Source organism: Tympanuchus pallidicinctus, unplaced genomic scaffold, assembly GCF_026119805.1.
Source record: "Tympanuchus pallidicinctus isolate F22 unplaced genomic scaffold, pur_lepc_1.0 scaffold26, whole genome shotgun sequence".
NCBI classification, from domain to species: Eukaryota; Metazoa; Chordata; class Aves; order Galliformes; family Phasianidae; genus Tympanuchus; species Tympanuchus pallidicinctus.
The window spans coordinates 3,099,905-3,124,887 of NW_026294743.1; the positions used below are offsets into that span (position 1 = coordinate 3,099,905).

Genomic DNA, 24,983 nt, shown 5'->3' on the forward strand with positions numbered 1-24,983 from the left:
TTGCATCTACTGTGGAACATGTGCACGTCTGCCTCTCAGGTGAGAACTTATGCCTGTGCAATGCTTGACTTTTCCAAGTTGTTTACACTTATACACACACTCAGTACATACATATATAAACATACACTTGCATCCAGCATTTAGGTGAACACAGAGCTGCTTGTCCCTATATTCTAAATTCTTGTCAAATAAGAGTCTTTCTTGTAGTGCCGAAAGGGGAACACGAACAGATGAAAACACATGCTTGATTTGCACATTGTAAGACTGAAGTAAACTGTGTTAGAACTACTCAAAGGCACTTACTTTATTACACAATAGAATTTGTTAACATTCTTATGCCTATTCTATTCTTTAACATTCTTATTCATTTCCAGTGTTGGGGAGAAAGGGGTTTGAAAGATATGCATTTCATGCATGTGCTGGTGTTTTTAAATAACCCATTAAATTATGGTTGTACGATGTATTTTAAATATTTACATTTCTGAGTGGGATTTAATTTTTATTCTGCCAAGCGCTGTAAATTCCTGTTTTCCTGAGGATTTTGGTGGAGGTGGAAAACCACTAATAATTTCTTCCTCTTGTTCATAGGACTTATATAGGACTTGCATATTTGAAATTGAAGCAGACTTTTTCTGTGGAGGCTGATAACGCAGTTCAGTCTCCTTTGGAGTAGGAAAGAGTAAATTTCCTCTATATAATGGAAATGATAATTACCCTAATACAAAATTTTATTTCGCAAGGCCCAAACTCAGCAAGTTTTTAGGCACGTGCATGAACTCTGCAGACTTTTTTTCTAGTGCTGGATACTCTGTGGCAGCTGATTCTTTGGAGTTTACGTGACTTTTGATGTCAGTAAATGAGATCTGACACAATGGTGATGAGGGATCTTAACGATAAAAAAATGCGTCTGATTGAGAGGGAAAAATGACTGGACAAAATTGAGATTTTTCTCTTAATCAATCTGACCCTGTGATTTCATAAAGATTTCTTTATGGTCTGTAGCTAATGTGGTGGTTATGCAGCTAAAGGCATTATCTTCACATCATTATAATGAAACATAACACTGGTATCCCTGACTTTATTAGCCAGGCTTCATTGGTATCTGACGTTATATATTTCCTATTATAAATCTAAATAAGAACTTACACTGACCCGCATTAGACCAAACATTAAACAATTTACTAAGATTACAACTTTGAAAAGGAACTTAAGAAAAAAAAAAAAAAAAAAGACTTTTAGACCACCAAGAAACAACCATAAATTTAAGGAAATATGAGGTTTCCACCATGTGACTTCCCCTGCAGAGTTATGCAACAGACTGCTGTTACTTAAAGGTCATACACAAAAAAATTAGAGTACATTTTTTAAAGAGATTTATAGTGTTTCTATTTATACCACTTATACATCAACAATTTAAAGGCAGAGTATACTAAAGTAACAAATTAAAGTTGAATCCCTTTGAATCCTTGATAAAATAGAATGCTCTAGTATAAGTCAAATATAAAAGGTTTAAAAAACATATCTGTATTAATTGATGTGATATGTGTGATGTAATGATTAGCTGTTTATCATCTATTACAGATAATTTATTCATTTTTATCCTGAGAATCATTTGCCAGTGGAGTTCATTAGGGCAGCATTCTTTGTTGCACACATTCCTTACACAGTGGTAACTCTTTAGAAGAGCTCAGCAAATCAATCTCAGAACTGACCGACTTTCAGTATTGTAATGAATTATGCCATTGACGCTATCTCTTGTTTCAGGATGTCTTTGAGCTCAAATGCATATAATTTACCTAACTTGTTTCTGGGCTCCCTGGGGGCAGAAATTTGTAGTGCTGTGTAGAGGTACCACCCCTTAGTTATTTGCCGAGCTTTACTCACTTTGCTCTGAAATGAAGTTGCACCAGCTACAGAATCGCTCAGCCAAGTTAAGGCAAAAGAGAACACCGAGAGGGAACAATTTCTTAAATTACAACAGCTGCTATACCAGTTGTGTTTGATCTCAGCCGTCGCAGTCATATTCTCAACCTTAGACGTCGTAAATATTATTTCCAGTGAAAACAAGTTTTCTTAGATACACAAAGGTCCCCGTATGTGCAAGCCCTATTAACATGCTCAGTCATAAGCACTTTGATAAACCATTTCCTCTGAGGTCAGCTGTGAGTACGTTGCTGAATGGGACATTAGTTTTGGTATACTAATAAGGCTATGGAATGAAGACAGATACTGTCATCGAGATTTGTCTCTACCTGGTATTATGGCCTAATCTTGTCCTTTGTAAAGTACTCAAGAATGCAGTTCAGATGGCGGGAAGTTCATAAAATTGGGGGGGGAATTCTTCACAGGAGATGGTCTTTGTGTTGCTGAGCTGCCCACTAGACTTTATTTATGGAGTCCCCAGTGACTTGAATCATTATGTACTGACGTTCATTGATGACTCTGATAATATTTCTGTAGGGATGCCCTTCGTTTGGGCTAGGAAAATGATGTTCCTTACAGTGCTGTGCCAGATAACGTTCTGTTGGGTCTCCATGACTACTGCTGTCTCCAGCTTTGAAGATCATGTAAAATACCTACACAGCCCTTTGGAGCTAGAGCTGATAAAGTAGTTGTTGCCAAGTGATCCTCAGCAAAATAACCCAGTAGTACTTGGAATTCTGCATTCTGTTTTCTTTCTGCATTCTTGCTGGAAAATAGACTTATACTGGTTTTGTGCAATTTGTGTGTCTCTAAAGCGCTGGCATCTTGTGATTTGCCTTTGCTGACTGAAGAAACAGATTGCTATTCCTAGGCTGGTCATCACCCCTTCATCAGCATAATTCATTTCCATAGTAAGAGATTGTTGTCGAAAAATTTGGCTACAACTGTGTCAGCAGAGTTTATAGGTTCATGGGCCAACCTAAGCAGCAATTAATTTAGACAAAGATGTGGTCATTTCCTATCTTTTATGAGCATTAAATAACACAAATTCTTTTCTTTTGGACAAAAAAAAAAAAAAAAAAGTCAAATGACTAGAATAAGAGCTGAGAGCATCAATGGGATTTTAAAATATTAATATCTGTTACAAATAAGAAAATCTCAAAGTGTTAGAAAAGAGTAACAGGTACAGTATTTTAAAAGCTGGATTTTTTGTTTGTGTTGTTTCTTAAATATATATATAACTGTAAATCCAGAGTTTCTGGGAGAAAACACTAATAAAAATTAGTCATCATTATGATGTCATTCTCATAATTTCCCTTGAAGTAAACTAGCAAGTACAAATAATATTTGTAATGTCTGACATCATCTATGTTGCTTTCCATTGCTCAAACTTGGAGTTAAATTTAGTGATGTTTCCCATTTGTTAAAAAGAACACCTTCTGGGCAGAATGGATTCCATTGGGAATTGTTTTTTTTTTCTGAAGTTAGTCCATCTTTGTAAGCTGTTTGAAAAAACAGAAATAACAATACCACACCAGGAATGATAGGAGTACAGCAGTCGCAATTTGTCAAAAATGGAATCACCTGTAACAACCACAGTTTCAGTTCTGTTTCAAGAGTCTGAGTGCTCACATGTGAAGGGAAAAAAAAATAAAAAGAAAGAATGCTTTTCAGTTATGTTCTCTTTAAAAAGAAATAAGTGCCATAATTGTTTTAGACAGGGAACATCATTGCCTTCTATATGATGTATGTCTATTTATCGTAGTTTGACCTACAAAGCCTTATAATCACGTAGACTATAAAAAGTGTTTCAGAATAGCCACGGACTCATGTTTTGTTGCTTTTGCATTGAGATGTTAAGATGCTAAGCATTAAAGGACATTTATAAAAATGACTCTTTGGTTTAAGGGTTTAATTTTAAAGCTAAGGTTAATTTTTAAGCTAAAAAGTGCTTAGGAATCACAGAAAGAGCGATCACTATTTCCTGAATAGTCTCAAGCTGACCACAAACACTAACTCACAACTGCAAATCTTAGCCTTATATTTACCTTAGTTAGAATACTATCTATTTAATGTAATTTGTCCATATAGAATGGCCAGCCACTGCCTTATGTACTATTTTTTTTTAATTCTCCTCTCATTCTTAAGTTTTCCACAGTTTTTAAAGTGGTAATTTCATTTCATCATTGCTCCCTATTAGTGACAGGAGTTAGGTCAGTACCACAATATTACTGCAATTCCATGCAGTAGTGAATGCTAGTACCATATGTAGATGGTAGCAAAGTTATATTTCACATAAAACTAGTCTTGCTTCATTTGTGGAATGCACAGTCTTGCTACTTCTATCTCTTGCCCACTGTGTCCTTTCCCAGATGAAGGCCAAGGAGAGGAGCAAAGAAGGAGGAGAAAAGGTGGTGAGACATGACTCCCCTTGCCTTCCCAAGACAATCTGTACTACTCTGATCTGTATCATGACGGGCTTATCAGCTGCTGTGTCCTTAACATGCTTTTGATCTAGACAAATAAATACGGATTGAACTCATTTTAAATGAAATTATCAACTCAAACTTCACCTTTCAGTGCTATTTATCTTTTAGAAATAAGCACTGCACAGTTGGTTTGGATCAATTTAATCCTAACTCCTCTGATAATGTTTCCAGATAAGATACTGTAGTACTTAATATAAACTTGAAATCTAAGAAAATATTACTCATCATCACTGTTTTCTGTATTTTTTTTTTCTCTGGGAAGATTTGGGCATCTGTTTTAAATGGTGTCATCGTTTACACGTGGTGACACGCGTTTGAACAGTATTAGCTAAATGTGACAGTTATTCAAATTCAGATAGAAAAAAAAAGACTAGTGTCAGAATTGGGTGATAGTTCAATTCATTATTTCCCAATAAATATTTATTTCTAGATAAAAAATATAATTGTACTACCACACCCTGCTTCTCTACTAAAAATAAAATAAAATAAAATAATTCATCCAATTACAGTCTATACTCAAGAACTAAATGGAACATTTCCCGAGAATGAAATAGCTAAAAAACTCACAGAATCATGAGATATCCCTAGGTGGAAGGTACCCACAAGGATCATGGAGTCCAACTCCTGAGTAATTTGTTTTTGAGAAAAATGAGGTAGGTAAAAATTAGAAGTGCCTTACTGAGCCATGAAAATCATGTTCTCTTAGGGGAAAAAGAACAACTACTGAAAAAAATGACAGGCTATACACAATTTGTATAGCTGCTGAAGAATAAAAATAAAACAGCTTCGACATATTTAAGAAGTTGTAGATTCAGTTTCTCTAGAAATTCACAGTCACAAATGTTTCCTTGCAATTGTTCTTGGAACTGATAGAGGAAAATCTCCTAGGGACACATGAAATGAAACAAATATAGTATGAAAATCGCCCTTTCTCTCAGAAAATTAAAAAAAAAAACAACACGTTTTCCAGAAAACCAGTAGGTTTTGCTGCTCATATGTTCTCCTCCCACAGCCTCCCTGCATGAAGGACTCATGAACTTCATCAGAGCTGAGTGTATGGAAGGAATGTGCACTCAAACATCTGAAGGCATGCCACAGAACCTTAGCAATCCACTCTCTTGTTAATTACAACCAATATTTCATTATGTTTTGGAATTTTCAGCTACATAGATGTGTGTGCCCATCCTAGTACATAGTGTAACCAATACTTGCTATTATGTTACAGTTCCTGCAAAGTGCAAGCATTTTGTTGAAACTAGATTTCAGCATTTTAATTTGAAACTTTTAGACTTAGTGACTGCAAGGAAAAGTTTGAGAACATAAATTAAGCAAAAATGCATGAAGGCAGTGAATTTCCACTCCCCCTGTTTCCAAGTGGATTTTTTTAAGCACATGGCTTTTAAGCCAATTTCATGATTTTGGAGTCTGCCTCATGAGTGTCTGAATGGACAGGATTGAAGGTTCTTTATATGGCTTATTCAAAAATAACATCCTAACCCAAGCCATAAATCAACCGTAAGTATTTAATGCCTTATGTATATAATAAATATTCAAGTCTTAAGTATTTGGTTACAGCAGTGATTAAGAGTTCTAAAAATCAACCCCTTAGAAGATACTCTTCAGTGAAAATAGTCAGCAGTGAGGCTTCTTTCTCACCCTTCTATGCATGTGTACAGTTTACAGCCAGTGCAGTCAACAGTGGAACAGCATCTGCTATTTCTGACGTGCTGAGCACCTCCATGTACCTGCAAATCTTATCTGAGTATCAGCTTTTGAAAAAATGCTTGAGAGAGAGGAGACAGTCTGATATGAAGGAACAGTAGCCCTCATGGTGATCAAAGCAGTGGATGAGATTACGGTGAGAGGAGGGACAGGAGGATAAGAAATACATATCAGGGGAGGCAATCCCTAGGTTTAAAACCTAGGTAAAATCTAAGGTTTTAAAGAGAAAGCTTATCTTTATTGAAGTGGACAAGAACTACCTTTGGCCACAAGGTTTTGTAGAGAAAGAATGCATTTGAACTATTCTTCTTCCTTTTTCAAATACTATTATATTTGCAACAACTCTGCTGAAAGAGATTTTGAGGTCTCAGCAGAAAGCAAGTTGAACATGAGCAAGCAGTGTGGCCAGCAAGAGAAGACCAACAGCAGTAACAAGAACAGAGTCAGCAGAGTAAGTCATGATCCTCCCATTAATCTGCGCTCATTTGACTTCATCTAGAATATTGCAGAGGGTTTCTTAGGCTGCCCAGCAGCAAAATGATATTGATACACCAGTATGAAGTGGCTGGAGACTGAAGCATTTTCTCTTGCATAGGGATGCTATGACAGCAGGACTTGTTCAGCCCAGTAAAAGAAGCCTTTGGGAACTTGTTCAGCAAGGGGAACAGTTAAGTGTGGCACCCAATGCAGAGAACTACATTACTAATGACAGTCTGTAATTATTGGTAAAACATTTATGTGGTAGTTATTGTTGGAAAATCCTAATGAAGAAAGAAAGGAAGTTACTGATCCTGGCAAGACTATTGTTTGCAACTGTTTCCCCAATTCTGCAGTCTCAGAATAGACGACACATGAATACCTAAAATCCCAGTACTACTTGATGCAAAATAAATGTCTACACTACCAGTTCACATATCCCACATAAAGACCTAATCTGTCCAGTTTTACAGTTAAGTTGTGCTGGACCTGCTCTAATTTTTTTTTTTTTTACTAGAATTTTTAGTCTTGGGCGGAGGAGCTTACCTAACAGTGTCCTGAAAATTGCACTAGATTCACGGCAGAGATCACTGTCTGTAGCTTGCATATCCTGAATGACTTCCTTGATCAGCACTATAGAGGAAGGAGTCTTTTTTACCAAGCAATATTTAATTGCTTACTCACATTTGGACAGAGTATCTCTTCAAGAGCAAGTACTATTGTCTTACATGTGCCTTTGGAGCTGCATCTCTGCATTTCATCTGTCATATTGCATATCATGTCCAATATTTTACTATTTATTTTTTCTTATTTGTTCAATAGCTGTTCTCCAGAGTACTTAAAAATCTCTTCAAATTATTGCTTAATATCTGTATTTTTACCATTTGGTAGCTACTCTCAGTTGTCATGTGATGCCTCTTCAATGTTTTTTCAAAGGAGGATACAGTTAGCTGAGAACTCTGTGTTTAAAGATTCTTCCTGAGGTATGTTACACTGAATTTAGTGTACCATTTAATCACCTGGGTGTATAACATTTCTCTAGACTTCCTAACAAAGTATTCTACACTTGTATCACAAGAAAATTCAGCCACTTAGTTAATCATCAGTCACTGGTAAGCATGCTAAGAACTACTAAATGTTTTCCTAGAAAAAAAAGAATCTTTGATTATGCATTTTAACATTAGTTTCAAGGTATCTATTTGTTTCTTCTGTTTTTCACCTCATTTGACAGTATACCAATACTAGAGGTCTGTCCCAAATTTTCTGGTATAGAACTTCCTTCCCTGAGTGCATTCTCAATTGTAATGGGTTTTTCTTTTATGACTAGCAAATTTCATATTACTTTTCTCAGAAACACTGCATAAAAACTTCTAACAATCTCAACTATTTTATTTTTCATTATCTTACTAATTATTTGTCAGAAATCTGTTTGTGGCAGCAAATTAACACATGAGCTGCTTTTCTGACCTAATTTTACAATTCTCTTAATTTTTCTCACCTAGGATTTTTTCTGGGTTCTCACTTCTCTGTAGTTTACCAGATGATCTTTGGAGACCTATTATGGCCAACTCTACCTATTTTAGTTATTTTCTGTGTAAATAAATGGTACAACTTTGTTGTCTTAACCATTCCAATTTTCATTTCCTTTAGAGCATTTTTTTTTTAGGGTAGTTTGTTCTGGTGCTTTCCAGTAATGTTCTTTTTTCTCTCTCTCTTTTTTTCTCACAGACTACAGGTGGAGAAACAGAAAATGTTAAACATGAACTAAAAGGTGTGTCTTTCCTTGTCTCTTTATACAAGGAAATCAAGCTGTATCTTTTGCTTTTATACTGTTAGTCTAATTAACTAGCCTTTCCCAAAGATCATCACCTAGGTGAAGGAAGTTCTTCTTCTATCACAATTATTAATTTTTTTCCATTTGCTCTTTAAATTTCCTCTCAAACATCAGAATGTTGTTCTACCATAAATGTTTATGGGAAACTCCTACTTACTTTGCCAGTGAAACAATGGCAGGATATAACCCTTACTCTGGTGTTCAGAATTTATATTCCATTCTATTAGTGTCGCTTGAGTTGGATTTCCATTTTATTATAGGATTATTATTTTTAGGGGGCCTGAACATTCCCTTGTACCTTGCTATATTTCTCACCTTCTTGATTCCTAATTGTTCCAGTATATACATACTTTCTCTGAGTCTAATAAGGTACTTTTAAACAACTTCCATGCTGCTTCTACGGATTTTAATTTCCTAACTTTCCCCTTCAGGCTATTTCTAACTTCCTCAATATAAAAATCTTCCTTTTTTGAAAAGTACTGTAATATTATTACCTCATGGTAGGATCCCATGGGAGGATGTTGAAGTTAATTATATTATAGTCATTTTTATTTAGTGGCTCAACCACATTAACTTCCTGAACAACTCATATATTTTACTGAAGGCCTGCTTCAAGACTGGATTCTCCCTTTTGGTGTTCCAGAATTTTTATAACAAATGATTGTCTTTGGTGTCTACACTTTATTCCAGTACTATACTGAGAAGGCTTAAAAATACGTGCCTGCAATATACATGAAAAAGTCACCACAAAATATTTGTTTATTCGGAGCACTTACAAGAGTGCATAAAGTCAAAAGGGCTTAATTGTCACTGAAACCACACGTAGTTTTGTAAATTCAGAATTTGCTCTGCGTGCTTTGATCAGTGGGTCAGTTACCCACCCAGCCCTGGGTGCTGAAATTCAGGTTTGTACAGCGTGAATGGTTACAGTTTAAATATCCCGTGATTATTTAAAATCAGCACAATCAAATTACTGGTTCTCCCACGGTTTGAGAGCCTAAGAAGCCCATTGAAAAGCAGTTGGTTCATTATATGATTTTTTCCTTTGTAAACATGAATACAAATTAATGATATCGTGATATGTAATAAATAGAAATTGAGATACAGTGCAACTGAAAGCATATTAGAATGTCCAGCAATGCCTCTCTAGTAATCAGTTGTTGTTAGATTAAGATTCAACTGTAAACAAGCCTTGTTAATGAACTATATAGTAATTTTAAAAAGCAGACCAAAACATGGTTTGTCTTTGAACCAGATCCTCTGCTTCTCTCAGCTTATAAACATGACTTTGAAAGAATGTACATTGTTTTTCCTGATTAGAATTCCTTTTTTTTTCCATTACTCATTTATATCAACCCCAATTTTAAAATCTCACTCATTAGAAAAGCATTCTCTGTAAGAGAAGTTGAAACAAATACAGATGTGTATTCTCATTCAGCAGAGTGCGAGACAACTATTACTATCACGTGTTACACAAACACTAATATTTATCTGTACTAGGCTAAATTTTGTTATTGTTTAAAATCAAAATGTGATTGCTCTTAAACTTTTACCACGGGAGAAATGTTTACTTCGTTAATTTTATATTTGTGATTCATGTTTCCAAAGAAACCTAAAAGTAATTTCTGAAATGGTGTGTCTTGCAATCACGGTTAACTTAAATTTTTGCAGTTTCCAGAATTGTTTCACTTTTATAAAGCAGTGAAAGTATTCCACTCTTACCATTTTTCTAGTACTATAAGAAGCAAGAAAGCAGGAATTTGTTTAGCTCATTGCCTCCATTTATCCTGAGCCAAGACCATGATCTTGGAAACCCTTTAACTTGGCTGAATCCAGTACAAAGTTCTTTTGTAAAAGCCAGTGCAATTAGAACAACACAGTGTATGTTCTGCTTCAAAATTAAGACGATAAAGTTTCAAACAGCTAGAACTGAAACACAGTATCACAGACTTGGACCTTTAATGTGTTAAACACAGACTCTAATTCCACCAGTTTCTGATCAAATGAAGAACCGTCTAGTTGTGAACAATGTTAAGAAAACACTATTCTACTTTTTTTGCAAATGAACAGGACAATTAATAAAGAAAATGAGGAACCATAATGGAAGAAGTGTAAGTTTTGCACAGCCCAGCCTTAGTAGCTTCTCTCAACACTGCAGACAGGGATACTATTAGATAAGCAATAGCTTTGGCACTTTATCACTGTTTACTGGTACATATACGTTTGCTAAACAATTATTACACGATTAGTGACTGATTTGAAACTTGGTGCTTCTCTTTGGCGCTGTTTTTTTTCTTTTTTCTTCAAAACCTCCCCTTTATTAAACATCTAGTAGATTGTGAATGTATCTTAAATCAAACGTTCTCTTTTATTTTGTATGAAAACATGTGTAATCAATATTTTGATGAATTATAGCATCTAAGAAAATGAAAGAGATCAAACTGAGGACAAAGGATTTCAGTTAACTGTGTTTCATTTCACCTCCTAAATTGTTCACTGATTGTTAAAGGTACTTTTTGTTCTACTGAATAAAGGAATTCTCAAATCTTACTAAAAGATAAGTTTTTATCTTTTAACAGCAGTAGCACTGACAGAAGAATAGCACTTTCTTTCATTGACTTTTTAAAGCTATTCATAAAAAGGGATTTGAAAAGCTACTAGTTAGTAAGTAGCTAATTAAGTCAATTTCCTTTAGTTGTTTGCTTCTTTTTCACTTAGAATACTTGTTCTTGGAAGTTGAAATGTTTATGCAGATACAATACATATACTTTGTAGACAAAACAGTCTTATTTGATTTACATTTAACTAGTCTCCTTTTCTTCTTTCAACTGTGCAACATGTATTTAGTATGCTATTTCAAACTGAAATTATCAAAATATCTATATAATTTAAAAAGAGATTATCTCCCTATAAGAAATGCAAAATATGGTAAGTAGCAAAATACAGGCTTATTAAACTAGTAGCAAACCCACACTTCTGAATGTTTCTGTTTCAAGAACTTAATTTACTGCTAAATTAACTGATTGCTTTTTTTTTTTTTTAACTTTCAGAAATACAGGGGCTTAGCTGTTTTAATCTGTGGCTTTCCAAGCCCCACTGACCTTTGGGGAAACAAGGATACTGGCTGTGGATTTGATTTACCCCAGTGAGGAGGGTGAGGGGGTGAAAACTGGCAGACACTAGTTTTTACTAGGCAGTTCCCTAACACTTGCTACCTTTGCATTTGTCTGTTGCTTCAGACTTCTGAAATAACATTTGGAACTGCACTGTATGTGTAGGGCTTTATAGTGATTCAGTGACTTACAAGCAACTGTAGGGGCAGACTTGTATGGCTTGTTATCTTACTAATTTATTTACACATGCACACGCATGCTTTTTAAATGACACCACTGGCTTCTTGCTCTTTCCCTCAAAAAGTCACTGTCCTGTTATAGCCTGCAAGACAGCTGTAGGGGAGGAAATTATCTGTAATGTAAGCTGCCAACATTTTGGATTTCCTTTCTTTTCATCTGAAATTCTATTTGGCTAGACCTTAAAGCATTCAAGATTTTTCTGCATTCATTAGTATACCTAAACAATGACTTGATAAACAGACTCAATAATGCTTAGCTACATCTTCTGCTAGGGTCCTATGATATGTACAATACTATTTGCATTTATAATACACAGTTAAGTGTTCAAATTGTAAAGGAAAGGCATTCATTGTTTTCACGGAAGAACTTGAAATTATTACGTTAAAGGTGCTAACTTCCTTCTAACATGACTCCTCATGAAAGATGATCACAATTCCAAAAATAATATGGGTACTACTAGTTTAAGTAAGTACTACTTTTATTGTGTAGTTTGATATATATATATAAAAAAAGTCTCTTCTCCTTCACTACCAATGTGACTCAGGTCCATTAATCTCTTAGCTCTTCTGGTATGCTGTCTCTGAGCTGTAACTATATTGAGAGTCTAACTTGTAGAAATTCACAAATTTTTTAGGAATGTCAAAATACAAAAGCCTTTAGTGATTTACTCCCTCTTTCATATTTTCTCAGGGCATTCAGTTAGCATAGAAGTAATGATTATTACATAAATTCAAGTTGTTGCAATTCAGCTGTAGGGATTGAGATTCAATGCCAGTGAGATAGATCAAGGTTTTAAAAAATATCTGCTGTAAATTGAAAACAAGTGGTTGAAAGTATTTTGCAGATCTCTCTCCCACAGATCGTATATTCCATTTTCCAAACTAAATCTAAGAGAGAATATTACTTTATTGAGATTTATGGAATAATTTCTTTGAAAATTCCAGCAATATGAGAATGCACTGACAGTGACCAAAAATAAGTGTCAGCTACTAAGTGGTTTCATCTTTTGGAGGGCTTTTTCTCAGTAATGGGAAAAAAGTTCTGACAGTTTTTTAAAAGAAGAATTATATGCAAACTTAAATTAGGGACAGATCATTTTGTCCAATTTTAACTGGCTTACCAGTGATAAAATGGGATAAAATGGGTGGAAAACACGATAATATAGCAGTCATCCATCCTCCCTCAATTCAACATGCTGATCCTGTCTAAAGAATAGGACTTAAGAGCTTGTGAGAAAATGGGTGTAAGAAGTTACAAAAGAAAATTATTCTCTGGCATTTGGGGGAAGTACATGTAGACACAGCAGTAGGTCTGTATTAACTATAAAAGAGTGTGTGTTTTTCAAGACAATCTTTTTTAAGACAAATAAATTACCTGTTTTCTGTATGGCATGGTGAATGGGATATAACACCAGAAGGACTCATATAGCAATGATGGAAGTGAAAGTACAAAGCTCCCAAGGACAGCAGGTAATGTTTTTGTGTTCTTTTATGTGCTCCCTGGACTGTGTGCTCACTGAAGTATTCTAGGACCTCGTTACAGAATTTGGGGTGTCCAAGAGCTTAAAGGGATGATGAATCATGGAATCTTAGTGGACTGTTAAGCCTCCTCCCATTAAAGAAAAACATGTGGTTGAAACTGTGTTGGCTAAAAACCATGGAATTTTCTGCGTAACGTTATTCCTCCTTTGCCATTTTGTGTTGGATATCATGATCTGCCTGTTATATTCCAGCAAACGCAATAATTTCATTTTAATTAGATAATTACCATGTTTTTCATTGGTTTTGATCACTTCTAAATTCAGCTTTCGGTTTTAACAAAAGCAGTTTCAGAAGATGATGGATTTTTACATTTTTAAAACCGCTAAATGTTCAGAAAGGATTTGTACACATAACAAAATTAAAGTAGGGATTATCTAGCACTGTGTGTGGGATACAGCTATAATCTATACAGTGCATGGAAAAGAAACTGGCACTCACAATTGCACTACACACATCTCAGTAATAACAGGGTATAAGGCATACAATTTCATGGAACACCCACAATGAAAATTATTCTTTCCAAACAGCAAATTGTTTTGGAATAAGTTAGGTTAATTGGCACCATGGGATTCCTCTCAAGGAAGCACAGAACATTAAAATCTACACATGTGCATGTAAAATGATAAAGTATTATCTTCTTTCCCCTCTCAGCTCCTCAAATCTAAGACATACTACCCAAAATCAACAGAAATGATCATGTTTTGTTGACTCAAATTTCCTTAGAATAAACTGGCAATTCTTCATCTGGTCAGCTTACAACCTGAGAATCACTGCGCTGTTCTACAATTTCTGGCTTGAGTACAGTTATCTAGTTCAGTCTCTCACACAGAAATAGGTATCTGTCTCTGGAGCATTTGGCACATGCTTTTTGGAATTGTAAAAATCCTTATTTTCTATGCAGGCAACATAGCTAGAAGGCGATAAAATACAGCCACTTTCAAAGGACTGGTGTGCATTCTTCAGGATTGTAACCAAAATCAGCAAATGGTTAATGGGAAATCCAGGCAGGCAAACTTCGCTGTCATTATACAGTCCTCAGTTAAGACAGTGATTGTATTTTACACTTCTGAAAGCAGCTGAAATATATAAAGTTCTCATAAAAATATTATCAGCTTCTCAAAAATCATAATTTTAAAACCTTTTAAAGAAAAAAGTTTTCATTTTAATGGAAAGGATTGAGTTATCATGCCAACTGTTAAGTCTGTGCATTGGGTCTATTTCATTAATGTTTAAGGTCATCACATACGTATGTGTTGGTTTTGGTTTGTCTTAAAATGTTCCATACTTTCTCATTTGGCCACATGCACACCTTTACCATTATTTATTCCCCAGTTTTCTGCCTAAATGATGGCAACACATTTAAAAAAAATTCTGATTCCAACTGGGCAGGTCGCAGATGAGATGTGGCCACAGAAACAATGTTTGTTGTGCTTCAAGTAGGACTGCATCCCTTCTGACCTCTTGAATGAGTGAGAACTCTGTAATGTCCTAAGACCCCACGTGACTTTCACATGTAAGTCCTGTGCTGAAGAACAGCCTTCATTGCTTGCCAACATGCAGTCTCCCAGTGGAGAACTGAAGTGTGTATTGATTGTCATGTCATTTTCTGCCCAATATCAGAAGAAAAGCAGCAACATGCACAACACGGCATTTCAGTGTCTCACAAAAGACATTCCAGAATCTCACCTTACAGACATCGCAGACATTACTCTGAAGGAGGAGTTTCAAGAAATCAAAAAACACCCCAGAACTTACAATTTTTATATGCTGATAATGTTATTTCCCTTGCCGCTCTGCCACTCACACATCTTAAACAGACTTTCTTGTAAGCAGGTATTAGCTTGGTCTGGTAGAAGAAAGGGTTTAATTTCTAGAGTTTTAATAAACAAAGTCTCCAAATAACTCGGAAGAGTTGTAGGCCCACTAGCTTGAAGATGGAAGAAACTTAGGTAAGATCTCCCAATCCTCCTTCCAGACCTAGACCCTTTCCACTCCATGCATCAGAATAATCCCATTTGAGATTAACTGATCACAAATTTAGTAGCCATGATAAGTTCAGCTCTCTAGGGAGCTGATGGCAGAAGATAATTTTGCCAGGAGCATGAACTATTGCTTACCGGAGCACAGCCCAGCTTGTTCTGTGATATCAAGGCAAAGAGGAAGGTGAAGAAAGGTTCGTTAATTTCACCCTAATCCACGTAAGAATTCAGAAGAAAATAAATTCATTGAAATTACTGGGTTTACAAGGGATAATCAGTATGAATCGTCTGTCTTTTGTCAGTAACATAAATCCTGTTAGTACCAGTGAAAAATGTATATGTTAAATGAGGTCTGTGAATCAACATAATGACTAAAATGTTCATACTGACTATTGAGGAGTTTGTAGGAGATTTTATGATGATAAAATTGAGAGTAGAATTCAGCAAACAATAAAATCAGTCTTATTCTACTCACATGCTAAAATTTAAAAAGATTTTATTACTGTTTTATTGTAGTTTTCTGTAGCAGCACTCCTCACAGCAGAGGCTCTACAACCTATTATAAGCTCCATGAAACATGTTGTGTCAGCGCTGGAGGTAGTGGCTTTTTTTTTTTTCCTGTGTTTTGATTTGAATTTTATACTGAATGATCTGATTCATATGTAATTATGCAATTAAAAGTTATGCTGCAAATGCAGACACAGTTGAAGGCACAGTAAAAGTTTCACTACTAATCCTGCATTCTTGCAAAAAGCTGCCTGTGGTGAGATGGTGCTCATTTTAACCTGAGGAGCTTTGGAATGATTGACTTGTAGCATCATAGCTAGCATATGTTTAATACCTGATGATCTACTCTCAGAGCTGTATACTGACTGTGAAAATTGTTATGGGTGGAAAACAGGTTTACTGCATATGTTCCACATCACTCTTCATTGCATCACCTTGAAAACCTTTTCCTGTAGTCCCACTCATAGACGATTCCTGTCTGAATCATTGGATCACCCATGAGTAAGACTTTGCAGGACTGCAAGCACTTGTGATCTGATGTAAAAATCAAACATACACTAAGGAATATACCCAACTTATAACTCCTCTTAGGACTATGACTCAAAAACTTAGTGCGCATAGACTTAAAATAATGGTTGTTGATACTTATATATTTTTTCAGCGTAAACAGAATTGAACATTAATATATTTGCAAGGAATTATATAGCAATATCGCATTTTAAAAAACTTTGAGAATTAAAATTAAATTAAAAAAAATTAAAATTAAACTTTGAGAATTAAAACTAACATAAAGTTAGTTTTCCTGATTGACCTGGAAGTAAGATGAAATAAAAGGTTAATGTGGCCTAGAAGTCAGGGAAATCTGTGTTAAAATTTAAGTGTTTGTGACAATAAAAACCACAGTCTGAGAGTAGAAAGTAGAAAAGAAGGTAAGAAGGAGAGTGAAGTGAAGGAGTCAAGTATTCTTAGCAGTGGTCTTTAGTACTATTTCATTGGGATTTTCTATCCCTTTATTGCTTTTCTTCCTCTGCTGTGCCCTTTCCTTCCTGGAAGGCTTTGCCCTTTATCACAGTATGTCCACGAGAATTTCTGCTTGTCAAAAGAAAGAAGAAAAGATCCCTACACAAGTAAAATTGGTATTTTCTTAAAAGCAGTTTTAAGTTTTCACCCCTTTTTGCAAGGGTTTCCACTCTGGGCACTGCATGAAGCCAAGTGGCAAAGCCCAATTGACTGCAGCTGTTCTTACTAGCTACACAATCTGTGAACTGACAGACAAATGCCAGAACAATACAACATCTATGGCCACAGACAACAACAGCGACAATGAACTTAACGTTACTTAAGGATCAGAAATAACAAGCAACTGAAAATGGAACCCTACTACTATTCCGTTCTTTGAGATCTAATTCAGTCAGTAGATTTACAAATGGAGTGGTTGATAACAGGGACTTGATCCTACCATTGGTGGTCATGAGATGTCAGTTTGGCTCTTGTGCACAGTTCTGGGTCTTTCATTTTAAAAGAATGTTGAAAAGTGGAATGATTGCAGGGAAGGACCACAAAAATGTTTTAATGACTGAAGGAAGTTCTTTACAATTGCAGCTCTAGAGGTACTTTGCTTTTCAGAAAGTATTTTGATAGGCGATTATTGCATGTACCTCCTAAGAGAAGAGCAGGCTCTTCCTTTTTTTGTTGCCAAATCGCACTTAGATGCCTTCCTAACAATATAAATTAGACAGGATTCAGATAGACGAGGGCTAAGTTTTGTTGATAACCAGTTATAAGGTCACCTTAAACACCACTGAAATCAAAGGACTAACTAGTTCAGTAGCTTCTCATGGAAGCTACTCTCTTCTCCTTGTTAATAGTTTAAAATATAAAGGAAACAGCAGCAATGACGGTCAGTTCAAAAGAAAAAGCAGGTAGTAATGTTTTCATATTAAAATTGTCTTCGTTACATAATTTTGAAAGAGCAACTGTACAGTGTTGCTCTATAACTAACAACTGTCTTCACCACAGTGTAATGGAGAAGTAAATTCAACAGATCAAGGAAGCATACTTTTAGGGGATGGGCTCTTATTCTTGTAAACGTTCATTTTATTTCTCTACATATAGGCCACATATTCAGGGTAGCCTGTAATATCAGTGGACACAGGTGATGGAATCGAACAGTATTTTCCAGGATATATATTCCAAGATGTTTGAGCCCAGAGGCATGTCCTAGATTCAAGTTACAGGTGCATGCCCCACTTACGCTCTTACTCAATTTTGGGGTAGGACTGAGGTAAACAGCTCCCTCCTTTTCACCACATTCTTGAGACAGGAAAGAAAAGGTGAAGGGTGACAGGAGGGATTTGGCCAAGTGTCCAGTGCATCTAGACATACTGCACCAAGGGCCACATATGCCTAGTTAGCAATGTCTCGATTAAGATCCATCCATGTCTTCTAACAAAATTGAAAAATAGATCCAAAAGACATTTTTGCTAACTGCGCTTTCAAGAAGGATTACCAACTAGGAGATGTGCAGAGAAAAATTGTTTGTTAAGCTATTCAGAGCGTTTTTTTGTGGTTTTTTTTTTTTCTTTCTTTTCTTTTCTTTTTAAGTCAGGAATCTTGCACCTCATTTCCATTGAGGAGAATCATAGAACCATAGAATGGCCTGGGTTGAAAAGGACTACAGAGATCATCTAGTTTCAACCCCGCTGCTATGTTCAGGGTCACCAACCACCAGGCTGCCCAGAGCCACATCCAGCCTGGCCTTGAATGCCTCCAGGGATGGGGCATCCACAACCTCCTCAGGCAACCTGTTCCAGTGCGTCACCACCCTGTGTGTGAAAAACTGCCTCCTAATATCTAACCCAAACCTCCCCTGCCTGAGTTTAAATCCATTCCCCTTTGTCCTATCACTATCCGCCCTCATAAACAGCCATTCCCTCTCCTGTTTATATGCTCTCTCCAAGTACTGGAAGGCTACAATGAGGTCTCCCCGGAGCCTTCTCCAAGCTCCACAAGTCCAGTTCCCTCAACCTTTCTTCATAGGGGTAGCCCAAGCTACGATCATCCAGACACGTCTCTCTCTTGAAATACTTCCACGTTTGCTCATATTTCCTCTGAGATACTGGCAACATATAAAGCTACCACTTTTTCTCTTTCATTTGAACTCCTTAAAATTGAATCACCTACTCAGAACCCAGTGGCTACAAGGATCATTAAAAGCCAGTGGAACAATAAGACATGCATCAGGTCGTTCCACTTTTCTTAATTTCCATTTACATCCACAGACTTTCAAAGACGTGAATAGAAGTGACTGCTAAGAAGCAACTCCTGATACTTCTATCTGCATGTTTAGTTTAGGAACACCAGTGAAGACCTTGGAGCTCACTTGCAGCAACATTAGGGGCTCCAAATGAATTTCATCAACACAGGGACCATTAGTTCACCAGAGAACAAATTAGCATCTTCTTATGATAATATAATGGCACAATTCCATACAATGCAGTCACTTCTATTTTATGTTGCATGCTTTGTCCTCCTTTTCCTCCCCGTGTGGGTGGGATGTGACACCTCCTTATCTGACTGCCAGAGCTGTCATGAGGGAAATGATGTTAGAACTGAGCTGATGTCAGAACTGAAGTGCAAGATTATTTTAATGAAGGATGTATTTTATTTTTGTTTCTTGTATATATCTGCCAGAATATAGTTTTAAGAATATTCTTTGGAAAATCATTACACAGCAGATTTGCTGCTCCGTGACAATGTAATGATTTATCACTCCTGAATTTCCTTTTTAAATTAGAAAAAAAAGATGAAGTCAACCACTGCTGTTTTACTCTGTCTATCATCACAAAAATATCTTACTGTGATAGCTGTCCAAAACACTTTTTAGGGGTATCACTTTATATTACATTGCATTTACATGGTATATCACATATCTAAGGTTTGAAAAGGTGTTCTTTTTATTATTGTAAGTAGAGCGAAGTGTTTGTTAATATTTCAGGTAGAGGTACGAAATGAAAAGAAACTGCTCTTTTTAGCACAGGTTATAAAAAAGAAAAAAAATACTTAAAGTCCTTATTCTGTGTTTTTATGGAAAAAGAATAATTTTCCCTTTCTTGCTACCATTCCTTCAAACTTGGAAAAGAGGTGAACAGGTTTTCTTTTTTCTTTTTTTTTTATTTCAGTGAAGAGTCTCTACATTAGTTCAGAAATAAGACTGTGTGGAAGAATTGACAAGATGTGTGAGTTAACATCTATGAATTTGTGTAAATGAGCAGAGCATTTAAAAATATGCACCATGTTACCTTGGTAAAACATTTCATTGGAAAATGTGGACCTAAGTTTGATCAGGCTCATTTGAAACGACATTGATTACACTTAACTTTTTTCACTTGCTCCAGTATATAAAAGAATAAGGCATGCTGAGCAAAATGCATACATACAGCTTCACCTACCTTACTCTAGAAGCATGTCTTGACTAGGCACAGGGGATGCATTCTGTGGTTCTCACACCTTGCATGTGGAAGCAGTGTTTTACATAATGTCTTTTTAAATTCCTGGCTGCACTACCTGATAGCGAATTGTCCCCACAGTATTCTCCATTACTGATTTCTAGTTTTAAAGTGTATAAAGTGCAAATAAAATCAAATTATCTTCAAGTATTTTATTTAGATGGAATAATGGTTAATTTTTCACAGTGGTCTTGTATCCTTGTAGGTAAAGAACACTGGACAATGATTATAGGAATCAGAATGCAGAGGACAAACAAAAATGTTGAGAATATTTGTTTTAAAACTACCATTTGTGTTATATGCTTTTTGTTTTATTCTATTTATTTATTTATTTACTACTTCTAATTCATCACATTCTTTTCTCTATTTAAAAACTGCTGTTTTGCTTCCAGGCACATTCCCTTTCTCCTTATCTGAAAGTACGTGAAGCCTCTGTTCTTGCCAGCCTACATTAAACACTGCAATACAATTATCCTTAAGCACTGGACTGTTATCTCAGGGAACGGAATTAGATTTTCAAGCTTAGAGAACATCACATTATTTACACAGATTTGCTTTAGAGTATTATACGATGGTGAGGGTGGTAAAGAGACTAAAAAGATCAGGCCACTGATTTAAAACAGCACAAGAAGTTGAGTTTGAATCTCAGGGTAGCTGCTGAGTCTTATCAACTAGGCTATTACCCATTCAAAAAGCATGGAAAATCCATTTTCCATTTAGTTTAGCCTCTGAGTTTCTGCTGTAAAAGTTTCCTCCCGGAAAGCTTATTTGGGACTGAAAGGATTTCTGCAGAACGTCTCAGTGTCAGTTTTTCAAAAACACAAATGATCAGAATTTTCAGATAAGAAGAACAAATCAGCTTTAGATTGACTTTCAAAAAGATCCCGGAAATGTTCGTTTTGTTTTGGGATCTCAAACATACTGCCTACCTGTACAGGCATAAAGGGAAGAGTTCAAGATATCTCATATTCACATCAACTGTTTCTTTTCCTTAATAAGGTGTCATATACTTATCTGTTTCAGCATAAAACAAAAACATTCAGATTTTCTTAAGTTGGCTTATTGACCTTATAGCTGAAACTCAAAAAGACCACTTAGCATGTGCTGTGCATTTTTAATATTCTGAATGTTGTTCAGCATCATTATTATTTAAATTTACTCTGTCGAGAGTATGTCAATGTATTTTTCATCCATTAAGACTTTATGATATACAGTAGTGACTGTTGTAAGAAAAACCTTGTCACAATTTAAATTTGCTTTATATATCTGGGTTTTACTTAGGTTTTACTGCTCTGAAATTTGACAAAAAATCAAGATGGAACAATATTTGTGGTATTTCCTAAGTAGAATAGCACTGAACAGGCTTACAAGTTTTCTAGTGGAAGTTACCCACACCTGTATGTGATTTCTTACCTCCACCTGGCAGTGTATTGCCAACACTGGCCATCCACCATTCAATCCCCTGCTCACAAAAGCCAGGATCACTTTTGCCATTAAGCAGTACGACAGCTGTCATACCAGTCCACCCTCACATCTGAATTTAGAGGGTAAGTGACTCCTTATGTGCATCTCAAATACAAATGGGAGCCTCCTGTCAGAGGCAGCCTGTGCCACTCTGAGGCTGAGCCAAGAGGCAGAGAGCACCCTGCCCTATCCCAGCTTGCCTCCCCAGGCCCTCCAGCTTCTGCGGCATTGCTGAGCACCTGCAGGTCACACCATGCACCAAGCCAAACCTGCTGCCACTGGAATCACAGCAAAACTCACCTGAATTCAGTAGGAAATGAGCGCAAAGGTTGAAATACAAAGATAATGCTATGTGGTACTGATGTATATTTTCTTCTGAATTTGAAGTGAGGAAAAAATGGAGGGAAAAAGAAAAATGTGAAGACATTCTAAGAAGCTACCTTGTCCCCTCATGAACTAAGGAAGAATATTCATTTCTTTGCCAGATAGAACTGCAGTGACTGTTGCCATTACTCTTCTTTTTATTATGTAAATTAATTTTTTTTTCTCAAAAACGTTTCTTCCCCTTTTCCTTAGATACAGGCTAAAATATAAGCAGATAGATATAAGTAAAAATTCCAACCTTTATTCCACTTTGAACAAGCTTGTGTATATCCAAAAAAGGTTCCTTGATCAGATCTCCTTCAGGACTGAAAATCTTCACATATCCTTCTTTCTCAAGAATGAAGAGGCGATGAGATCCATCCCCACAATGCACTGCTCCAACAGGCTGCCTCAGTCCACTCATGACTTCCTGAATACAGAAGCAGTTGTGCTTGTGTTTTCTAAAAAAAAAGTTAAACACTAGTGAGAAATGGCTTCTTTCTCGTAACCGTGACAAAATAATGTCCCTAAAGATAAAATGATTTTACAAACAGCTATACAATCCAGCATAAATCATTTCCTTGAATGCATGCAAGCAGACAGTACTGAAAATCAAACTGAACTTCACTTGAACAAAATTTGTTTTGTATATATACAAAGAGAAAATCAACTAATCTTAGATCTGAAATGTAGACTAATACTAAAATATAGTTTAAAAATGTAGTTTAACAGAGAGAAAAAATATTTATGAATAGAAAAAAATCTACTGTTCAGTAAACACAGTAAATTCCAGCAATTCTATGATTTTCCAAAATTTGATTTTAAAAGTCCATTAGTGACTTATAATGAGACAGTTTATTTACAGTCTAATTTAATAATTTTCACAGTGAAAAATAAACAGAAGAAAAAAATTGGAAAACATAATATAGATACTTTGATAATAAACCTATCGTAGTTGCTTAGTAATGTTAAATTGAGGTAGAAATGACATCCTAGAAAGAGGTATCATCCACAACATGGGCCCCAACCAAGGTCCACGGGTTGGATCAAGCCAAGATTCTAACACCTTTTAGCAACTTAAATATAAAATGTTAGTGAGATATTGAAGCTAATGTAACTTTCTCTTCAATATACACCAGCTACAGCAACAGAAAGTACCATCTGGAAAACACAGCTGCTGAGCATAAGCACAGACTGAGCTGGTTCCCTGTGAAAACCACAGGCTTTGCGATTTTATTTTCTTCAGATTAAACAACATTTATCTTTATGAATATCTTTATGAACCTGCTGATCTCTTCCTCTTTGTCATATTCCTCCATGTGGTCCAGGGAGTTAGAAGCTGGCCCTCGCACTTGTTTTCTTGGAAAATCTGGAAAGCATACACCACCATCTTTTCTTGCATAGTAAAAGCAAAACTCATCAGCTGTAGTTTGGAGAAAACCTTAAAAATGCAAAAGAGCATACAAATATTTAGTGTGTTGTCATGTCTGCAGTTTTGAGCTGTCAAACTAATCTTTAAATAGATTACATATTGAGTGGAAAAAGAAGTCCTTTTAAACAAAGTGCTGTCTGCAAAAAAGGACTGCTCTGAATAAATGCAAACTATTACCTTTTATAGTTTATTCATTCGTATTAAACTTTTATTTTCAATGTGCTTAAGTAAGAAGAAAACAATTCAAAATGACCCTATAGTTAGTCATAAGAAAGCAAAGGGGCAAAGGTGAGACTTAAGGCTGCCTATATTTTTTCCTGATTTTATATCTAAAAATGAATTTTAGTACCTGCTGCAAAATAGCTTGACCAGCTTTCATTTAACTTTCTTGTTTTTAGTTTTGTATTGGATCCCTTTTTTATTGCTTTAGCAAAAAAACCAGTATATTTTGTTACTCTCTGTGCAAAAAAAAAAATGAAAATGGTAACTCTTCACTGATTTAAGATTTTTTTTTAAGAGTGGCTTGTTGTAAAACCTTTGGTAAAGACTTTGGTAAAAGATGTGCAATAAAGACTTTTGTGGAATGCTGGCACCAAAAACATCAGTTGGAGAGGTGAATACCCGGTGTCCCAGAAAGCAAGAAGTACCTGCACCTTGTTGGCAGGTAACTGGCCTCTGGTGAGCTCCTGACATGAGAGCGGGTAAATGCAATGTCCCAGTGAAAAAGGGGTTGTATCATGCTGCATTGGAGCTGGCTTTAAGCTGCCCCTGGATGAAGGATGCTTTTTAGGTTTTAGGTTAAAATAGAAGGAAGTTTAAAGACAGGGGAAACAAGATGTTAGTAAAATGAGAGCCTTTGAGGAAAGCCCCCGACACTGATGATACTACAGTATGTTTAATGACAGTAAAAATATCTCTGTCCACAAACATATATCTAGTCATTTCTAGCCAGTTTTTAATTGAATCTAAGGTAGAATTTAGCTAGTTACACATATTTCACTAAAATAGACATTAACATAATGTGCCTAAAGTCACCTTTCTTACTTTTTGCATGTTTAGCGTACTGTGTTAGGATCTGTGTAGCGTGGTCCAAGACATAACTGATAAGATACGCAGAACTAACGCTTCATTGAAATTACAGGTCTAATTTATGCATGACTTTACCACTTGTGAATAATGCTGTAATCCATTGATCTTGGCCGTAAAACCTCTGGCTTACAACTTACAATAAGAGCTGATCAGGGACAGCTGTGTTTCTTTGGAAAATGCCAATTTCTTAAAAGCAACCTTTTTTTCAGAAAAGTTATCAACTGCGACAAAATTTTAGTTAAAATTACACTTCTGGTCCAAAATGAAACTTCTTAAAAGAAAAAGAGGGAAACAGACCACAA

At 35.8% G+C, this 24,983-nt stretch overlaps 2 protein-coding genes across 4 annotated transcripts in view; one reads left to right on the forward strand and one right to left on the reverse strand.

Annotated features, from left to right (window-relative positions):
* The window catches only part of ANAPC10 (anaphase promoting complex subunit 10), a 153,327-nt gene that overhangs the window by 120,645 nt on the left and 7,699 nt on the right, over positions 1-24,983 (forward strand). The window lies entirely within an intron of this gene.
* Positions 1-24,983, reverse strand: part of HHIP (hedgehog interacting protein) — a 69,835-nt gene that overhangs the window by 32,263 nt on the left and 12,589 nt on the right. For both annotated transcript variants that reach the window (XM_052690418.1, XM_052690417.1), the window contains exons 3-4: positions 23,445-23,601; positions 22,420-22,621 (exon numbers count right to left, since the gene is read on the reverse strand). In XM_052690418.1, the coding sequence (XP_052546378.1) occupies positions 22,420-22,621; positions 23,445-23,601 (359 nt within the window). The remainder of the gene's footprint in view (positions 1-22,419; positions 22,622-23,444; positions 23,602-24,983) is intronic.